This window comes from Bactrocera dorsalis, chromosome 2 (genome assembly GCF_023373825.1).
Source record: "Bactrocera dorsalis isolate Fly_Bdor chromosome 2, ASM2337382v1, whole genome shotgun sequence".
NCBI classification, from domain to species: domain Eukaryota; kingdom Metazoa; phylum Arthropoda; class Insecta; order Diptera; family Tephritidae; genus Bactrocera; species Bactrocera dorsalis.
In genome coordinates, this window is record NC_064304.1 from 74,053,219 (window position 1) to 74,062,437 (window position 9,219).

The following is a 9,219-nucleotide window of genomic DNA, read 5'->3' on the forward strand; positions in this document are numbered from 1 at the left end:
CTGAGTCGGGCGCCGCGGCTGTCTGTTTGCGTCTGGCGCCGTATAGCATTATGTTCTGGTAATTTCCAGACGCGATATTCTAGAAGGACACGTCGGCATCAGCGAGAAGTGCGTGGCTATATAAGCCGTGGCAGCGCCAACGTAATCAACCAGTGCTAAGAGTAAACTGCTATAGTGTAGACGAGTTGTAAAATAAAGAGATTTAGTTGAAGTGAATTAAACGGCTTTTGGTTTCATTTGTCAATCCTAAGATACGATCCCAGTAAAGTAAAACTAGCAAGGAGTAAATTCGTAACAATATGTATAAAACGAAAGTGTATCAGCGAGGATGTTATTTTATTATAAATTTTACAAATATCTTATTATAAATTTTGTGTTTATTTTAATAATATATAATAACAAAATTATAAAATTAAATGTTATAAATATTGGAAGTTTTATTAAAAAAAAAAATGTTAACATGCGGGCGGCGAGAATTCAATGCCGAAGATGATTTTATTTTGTTGGCGATCAAGTCTCCGGGCATCGAAGTCAAAATGTATAATAGCGGTAGAGGAGCGTAGATGTCGACCCGGCGTAGTGTTTTAGCGAGACTTGGTAGCGAAGATAGTAGCGTGAGGAATCGACGCGGCGGAGTGTCTATGCGCAAGTTTATGGTCGAATAAAGTCAGCTTCCCCGTTGTCCATTGCTTTTGTTAGTTGGGTTGGTGCGATTGTATTGGTGTTCTTTTGTAGTGGCATCCTGTGGTAAATTGCACTGTTGCATTAGGATGCGCCAGTTTTACCGAGTAGAGGGGGGTGGATGCTTAACTCATTTAAACAAAAACTTTTAATTTTTATACAAATTTAAATTGATCATACGATATTTTGTTTCAGAAATGAAAATTCAAAATAACGTAATACACTTTATTTTTCTTTAGTTATTATCTAAAATATACTTATGGTTTCGTGTTAATTTAGATTTGAAAATTTTCTTTTAATATCTCAAGTGGGTTTCTTTTTATACGGTTTTTTGTTTCTCCTATTAACCTACGAAAAGTGATGTTACGTTGTTTTGCATTTCAGGTGACGCTATACAAGTACTAAATAATAATTTGGCTTTAATATACATATGTACAATTGATATTACGTACGATAACCTTTATTATTGATAACACATTGCAGTCTTTTTTGTTTGTGGAATGAATTAAATTTTCCATATCGTAGTTGCTGGGTATATTCCCGTAATATTCTGCCACTCCTCCAGAAGTGCGGTTTAAGTGTTGTCATGTTCTTTGGCTGCCTTTTAACGACTTGTTTCTTCAAATACGCCCACAAGTTTTCTATGGAGTTTAACGGTCTCTGAACAGGTACTCTTCCGTAGTTATATATGGTCAATATCTGTACGTTATACTCCTTGTGTTTAGAATAGTTTTCTTAACAAAATTGAAATTTGGCTTGCGAAGTGGTGTTTTAGGTGACACCTACAACTATTAGGTGAACAAAACTATTATACTCTGTACCAATATATTGGAAGGGCATAAAAAAGAAACAAAACTGAATTGGCTTTGTTTAACTTGAAAACAAACAATTTGCCTCCCATATGCCAAAAAATATGTTTGACATGTGGTTCGATTGAGTAATTTCACCCATTGCACGATTTATATTTCTTAATAAATAAGCAATGGTTAAGTAAAATATGTACAAGTGTATAAAATTCTTTGAGTGTTTACTTAACAGTTGTAGGTGTCACCTAAAACTAATGGAGATAGGAATAGGGTTAAATATATTAATGATGAGGATAAAGAGGCGAGTTCACATCCGTGCGATTGTCTGACTGTCCCTCCGTCCGTTCATGCAAGGTGTAATTTGACTAAAAATTGAGACATCATAATGCAGGCCCGTAGCCAGCTTTTCATTTCGGAGGGGGCTGAAGTAAAAACATATATAAACTTTGAATTTTCTGTTTATTAAAAAAAAACAATATAAATTCATATACGTATTACTTAAATTATTTGGTAGTTGTAACTTAAATAAGTAATATTTTTCTTTTCTTCTTGTTTGCCATATCATTAATTACTTCATCTGGATCTATTTTAATATCCCAGTGCACTGCAATAACAGCAAGTGCACTCAGCCGCTCATTGCCCATCACACTGCGTGGTAAAGTTTTTATTCTTTTTAAGGTTGAAGAAGTTCTTTCGAAGGAAGCGGTCCTCACTGGAAGAGTTGGTAAAATTGTAAGCAGGTAGTGAATATTTTTAAAATACGTTGCATCGCAATGTTGCAGTAATTTCAACACTTCTATGGTTGGATCTATTGTTGATAAGCTGGCACACCACAATCGATACTCTGATTTTAATGCTGTCATTGATATTTGCTCCTCGAAGTAAATAGTTAAATTTTTAATTCTTCGGCATTATCAATTGCAGCAAAACCTGGGAGTAGAATTTGAAATGACGAGAGTATATCCTCATTCACTAATAAACGTTCTGTCATGTTTTGAATCAGAGCATCAACGCATGGAATAAATATTGTAACTCTGAAGTGGCTTTCAGGGGTTGTGCAAGGTGGATTAGCACTAGTAGTTTGACGCGAAGTCACTCTAGGCACTACAAGATCTATGTCATAAAGATCTTTAGACATTTGTGATGCTGTTTGGAAAATATCGTTGAAAAAACCATCCGCTGTTTCTCTTATCTGGTGCAGAGTTCTTATTAATTCTTTGGCTAGGTTCATTGCTGATACAAAATCCATAGATTTTTCTTGGAGTTACACAGACAGTGGCAGCGTTAAGCTGAACAATTGCTCACAGACGAATAGACTAAGCAAAAAATCGCTTTTCTCTACCGCTGCTAAGAAGGCTGATGCTTTAGACGAAATGGACCATGTCTTACTCGAAATTATTTCCAAACTTAGTACAATGAATTTGAAAAGCTCCACAAAGCTTATAATGCTTTCATGCCTTTCTATAAACCTTGTTTCACAAAGGCGAACAAGTCGTCTTTTTTTGCTTTCTGGTGCGTGCTTCTGTATAACGTCCTGGAAAGTTCAGCCCTCTAGCCCCCCCCTGGCTACGTGCCTGTCATAATGAGACTTGGTATATATGTATGTTCACTAGAAAGAAAGTAATTACGAGTTCATAGATGATCGTAATCGGACCACTGTTATCTTAGTAAAAGTAAGAAAAGGTATTTTTCTCATAACAGTGCATCTGTGTCTCTAATATGGAAGAATATTTGATCATGCTTTTAGTATTACTCAACGTCAGTTTACACAGCCGTATTTTGCGGGGTTACCAAATTCAGACATCGCAGCATAAAGGCAGCTCCATTACGTGCTGTCAAAATCAGCTTTGAAATCGACGAAAGGTGGATTTGCGTCGTGGTGTGGGTCTCCCTTTTTGTGGATTGGGCAGAGCGCACTTAAATTCCAATCATTGGGCATGCTTTCGTCCGATCATATTTTACAAAGAAGCTGATGCTTGTTCCTTATCAGTTCTTCGCCGCCGTATTTAAATAGCTCGGCCGGCAATCCATCTTTGTTGTTCTTCAGACGGGTAATTGCTATTCGAACTTTTTCATGGTCGGGCAATGGAACGTTCCCTCCGTCGTCATCGATTGGGGGATTGCGTTCGCCTTCTCCTATCGTTATGCTTTCACTGCCATTCAGCAGGCTGGAGAAGTGTTCCCTCCATAACTTTAGTACGTTCTTGGCATCAGTCTCTAGATCAACTTTGGGGGTTCTACAAGAGTATGCTCCGGTCTTAAACCCTTCTGTTTGTCGCCGCATCTTTTTTGTAGAATTTTCGAGCAACTCACACCTTTCGGCCTCTTTCATTTTTTGTCTGCAAATGCGTCTTGCTACCCTCTTCAACTCTTGATATCTATCCCATCCCGCACGTGTTGCGGTCGACCGTAATGTTGCGAGGTAGGCAGTCTCTCTCCGCTGCGCCACGACACTCCTCATCGTACCAGTTGTTCCTTTGCATTTTCCGAAAACCAATGGTTTCGTTTGCAGCTGTACGCAAGGAGCTTAAAGTGCCGTCCCACAGTTTCCTTATACCGAGTTCTTGACGAGTGCTCTCAAAGAGAAGGAGTGCAAATCGGGTAGAAAATTGTTCGGCTGTCTGTTGTGATTGCAGCTTCTCAACGTCGAACCTTCCGTGTGTTGTTTGGCGTGCGTTTTTTGCTACACAGAGGCAGGCCTCCGACTGCACGAATCGCTGTTAGGACCTCAGAGTGTACGCACGTCTAAAACACTGGATACGTGTCTTCCACATATGACTTTTCGATTCGGAAACAGCTAGATAGCTTGTGGAATTTTTCTTTGCTGGAATCTAGTACTACAGATGACCATAGTCGGTCAACCCCAACTTATTTGGCGATTTTTCTTGTGGAGGCTGAATTTGGCGTTACTGACTGTTGTGCCAAAGACACCTTTCTTGCCTACCCTGGCGTTATAGTCGCCAAACACGATTTTGAAATCGTTGCGGGGCACCACTCATACATGCGTTTATAGCGCTCATAGAGGGCATCTTTGGTCACATCGTCCTTTTCTTCCATCGGGGCGTAGGCGCAAATCAGCGATGTGTTGAAGACCTTCGCTTTGATGCGAATTGTGGGTAGACATTCTTCCACCGAGGTGAATGAGAACTCCACACCGAACACTCCTTTATTTGCCCACTGTAGTATATGCCACAAGTTCCTACTCGTCTCAGTCCTTGTCCCGTCCATCGCATTTCGTAGACGGCGGTTATGTCAGCCTACACTCTAACGAGAACATCAACCAGCTGGGCAGCGGCACCTTCCCAATTTAGGGACCGGACATTCCAGGTGCATAACTTTAAGTCGTAATCCTTATTTCGTTTGCAGTGGTCGTCAAAAGGAGGTTTCTCATCCGAGGCTGGTTTGGTTGATGGTTTATACATCACTATATTACATTAAATGTAGCCGCTATTGTCGACATATCATACGTGTCCGATTTGAAGATGTTTCGAAAATGGAAGCCGAGACGTGTTGAAATCCAGGTGACTGTCTGTCTGTCCGTCGTCCGCCCGTGCATGCTGTAACTAAATTGGGATATCTTAAAAAAATTGGTATGCGCGTTCATTTGTAACAAGAAAGTAAGAAGAAGCAATAAGTGAAACTGCTCGATGTTCCCAAACAACATCGCTTCGCTCTGTAGGCTCTTAAAAGGTTCCAAGGAGATCTGAAATTTTCGAGCCAAATTTTGTTCAGCAATGAGGGCCATTTCTCGCTTTATGGGTATGTAAAGAGCAACATGAAAAGAGTGAAGAGCTACCATTTTATACAGTCATCATCGGACCATATTTCTTCAAAAATGATAGAGATGAGAACTTAACTATCAATGGCGACCGTTATTGCGTATTATAACCGATTTTTTGATGCCTGAAATTAAAGCTCTTGATCTCGGGGACATTTGGTTTTAAAAAGACTTCTTACACATCGCATCAAGAGATTTTTTGTGAGAACACTTCGATGAACAGACAATTTCATGTTTTGGGCCGGCCGATTGGCCACTAAGATTATTGTGATATCATACCTTTCATTTATATATAGATAACCTTATATCTATCTCGATTACTTTTAGGTGATACTTACAAACGTTAGATGAACAAAACTAATATAATCTGCAGCAACATGTTGCAAGAGTAATTCCAGTTATTTAAGATTAGATTTAATTACCACAATTACATTGATTTTGGAAAGATGCGTAGTCTTATGACTGCTATTCTTTCCTAGTTTTTACTTTATCGTTTATTTAAGTTATCGGTTGCATAGACTGTAGTAATCTGTTGCCAGGGTAAAAATTAATATACCTACCACAAGATATGGTACTACAGGTACGACGAATGCTGTTTTTACTACACATAGATGCCCTGAAAAATTAAAATGTCAGTCAACATAGTTTGGATGCCATAAAATAATATTTTTTTTTGCTGCAAGTCTCTAAGCGAAGATGAGATTAATGTAGAAAATATCAAAATAAATTATTGAAATAAATATTGATCTTAATTGTTTTTAACATGCGGATCTATTACACGGGTCAACACAAAAGCGGTAAATTTCCATGTTTTAGGTCGTAATTAGACGAAAAAAAATATATGCCATCAAAAAATTTGTTTTTTTTTTTTATTTAGAAAACCGCTTTAACGATAGTATAATTATATGTATAGTATATAATTATTATATAGTATTATTTTTATAACTTCTACAAAAGAAAACTTTATACGAAAAAAAGGTATTTTTTTTTAACGATTTTGTTCATAATTAATCAGAAAATCATAAAACAAACTTTAGGACAAAGAACGAGAATTTTTTTGTAGAGTCGTGTTATGAATCATTGTATTTACTTTGATATTCTGTATTTAATTCCCAGAGTAATATAGTATAAATTGGTAGTTGAATATCTTGTCTACTCTTGTTATTTGCCTTATTATTTATTAAGTTAATATCAGCGATTTTAAACCCACAAAACGAATAAATAACACTAGATAACACATACATTTTATTAAAACTAATAGTTTTGAATAAAGATGTATTTTTTAGTAATATTTTAAATTCATGTTTGTGAAGTTAACGGAAAGTTAGACTAAAAGTGGTTGACTTTCCTTAATGTAGAGCAATAATATAGAAACAATTCAATCTATTTTTTCCATAAGCAAGAAGGCGCTATCTCGAAATTTTGGTTACATAGGCAATATTTCGGCCGGCTGAAATCTCCAACAGATCGATTCAATTTGTTAAATCTTATATCTGTAATGAAAAACAGTTATTCAACAAACTCTCCCACGAGAGGCAAAAAAAATTTTTGTTACACTTATTATTTGAGCAAAATTTTTGCATAAGAATATTCTTCACCGTAAGTAGAAAAATATTAACACTGAATATAAACGAGATTTACCCAACTAACGAGAAATAACGTAACGTTGGTATAAATCGAAATAATTAGTGGACAATTTCTTTAGATTAATTTTTAGGCGGTTCGCTATTTGATATTTGAACTCACATTTTATGCAAAATGGTCATTCGGTCCTTAACCACTTCGGTACGGGCGTCAACTATAGTCGACGGCTACAGATAACCCCACACAGCTGAGCGGCGACTATAGTCAGCAGCCAGGAATTTTATCTTATCTCTATAGTTGCGCAGTGTTCGCTCGCATAATTCTAGTTTCGTTAAATTCATTGAGAAACACGGTGCTGTACGTTTTTATTATCTCATCAAAGATCTGTCGACAAACGAGACAGCTCGCGGACGGTGAATGCCGACCGTGTGCAACGTTTTGTGGCCGATGGGCGCCGTACCAAAATAGTTATATTAGTGCAAGGTTTTTGTTATATGTACCATATTTATTATTATAAATATAAAAAATAAGTTTAACTTTAGTTAGAAATACGAAAAGACTTTTTCGACTATTTGGGAAATTTAAATTAAAAAATCCACCTCCAGGAAGACCTAACGTAAAGCGAATAAATATGAATAACTTTTGTCGTTTATTTCCCTAGAAAACAAATCGGTAAATAACCATCATTTGAAACCTTAAAAAACGTTACACTACTATACTCGTATATTCAAAACTCGACAAATCATTATTTTACACATGTGTTATTATATGCATTTTACAGTGTTGCACTATTGCTAGTGTTTGGTTTTGATTGCAATCAGCTTTCTCTTACTTGTTTGAACTCATACTCCTTAGGATGGGCAAAAAAAACTTTATTACTATTGTTTCCTTAGTTACCTTGAAAATATCTTCCGAAAAGATCACAAAAATGCTTATTCTTGTTAACGATCTATAAAAAGATAACCAAAATATTTCCATTCGATAAATATATATGTATGTATGTACATAGATTTTTATCTTTTAGCACAACTGAAAAATAGCGATAAAAAGACATTATATAGTCACAAAATTGGAAGTATAAGAAACATTAGAAATTTTATTAGGTTGTAATAACAGAGTATGCTAAACGAAAAAGTTATGAATTTATCGAATAAAAGCATGAAAACTCGTGATGAAAATCTATTTTATGAATTTGACTATCATTACTGAGAATTAATGTGAAAAGTTTTCTTCTACAATTTAAGGTTGGATTTTGATTTTAACTTTTGAAGAAGTCGACGTAGTTAAATTTTTATTTAGAATACTCTCTACAATAATAAGTTTTTACTTTCAAATACATCAAACATTCCGAAAAAGCAAGAAAATATTCCTGTGATACATATTAATATGCACCATCGCAAATTATAATGCACCATCTACTCGTATTACTATCAATATTAAGAGTTCAAATTGCATTTTTATGGTCGTTTCACGCGATATTTTCACGGTAAATATCTAATGAAAAGAATTAATGGGTTTTTTGGGACCAATTTAATGTTTACTTGTACTATATGTACATGTATAGGTATGTACACATGTACGTACTTTTGCCTTTTAAGCTTTATTAAACACATGAGAGTAGAAAAACTATTTATCATATTGATTTATACAAGCTAGTACCATTTATCTATAAAACTGATGTTTATTTGCATAAATATGCTAGTTGCGTAACATTTACAAAAAATCATTAATTTATCAGTGTTAAATGCGACTGCGATAAAATTTACATTCATCCTAATGTGAATTTAGTAGACACCTCTTTTGTATGTGGAGTTTACTTATATTTTGCTTTTTTTGTTCGTAAACTATTTATTGATTTACTTAATTTTTTCGATTTTTACCACGCTCTACCTTGGAGAGGTAAGTAACCCGTACACTGCTGCTGATGCCCGTTTGAAATAAAATTATTTTGATTGCGATATGCCATGGCTAAACTGTTTGACATTATAGAATTATTGCATGATTGCTGTTGAATTTGATTGTGGCTTCCAATCGTTCCATTATAGCTTGCAATAAGGGAATTGGATGTATCTGGTGAATGGGAGTTAGTAGTTTCACCCGTTATAAGGTTTAAACCACCAGTTATGCTGTTATTCACTTCCGTGGTACTGATATTCTCATTAATATTAGTGTTGTTATTACTAGTATTACTTGTATTACTAGCCGTACCAGCTTGTTGAGACAGTGGTGTACTGCTGTTACCCGAACATGGCTTACCATCCTTTACGAGAACTGGTACTGCTACACGTCTCGGTGAACTGGAAGTCTGTAAATAAAAGTATATTTTATTTTTAATCTTTCTATTAAAAACTGTATTGAAATTATAAATTG

At 35.7% G+C, this 9,219-nt stretch overlaps 2 protein-coding genes across 4 annotated transcripts in view; one reads left to right on the forward strand and one right to left on the reverse strand.

Annotated features, from left to right (window-relative positions):
- LOC125776636 (uncharacterized) overlaps window positions 1-9,219 on the forward strand; it is a 502,262-nt gene that overhangs the window by 14,280 nt on the left and 478,763 nt on the right. The window lies entirely within an intron of this gene.
- The window catches only part of LOC105228315 (homeobox protein Nkx-2.1), a 143,246-nt gene continuing 141,618 nt past the window's right edge, over window positions 7,592-9,219 (reverse strand). For all 3 annotated transcript variants that reach the window (XM_049450090.1, XM_049450089.1, XM_049450091.1), the window contains one exon: window positions 7,592-9,154. In XM_049450090.1, the coding sequence (XP_049306047.1) occupies window positions 8,726-9,154 (429 nt within the window). In that variant the 3' untranslated portion in view covers window positions 7,592-8,725. The remainder of the gene's footprint in view (window positions 9,155-9,219) is intronic.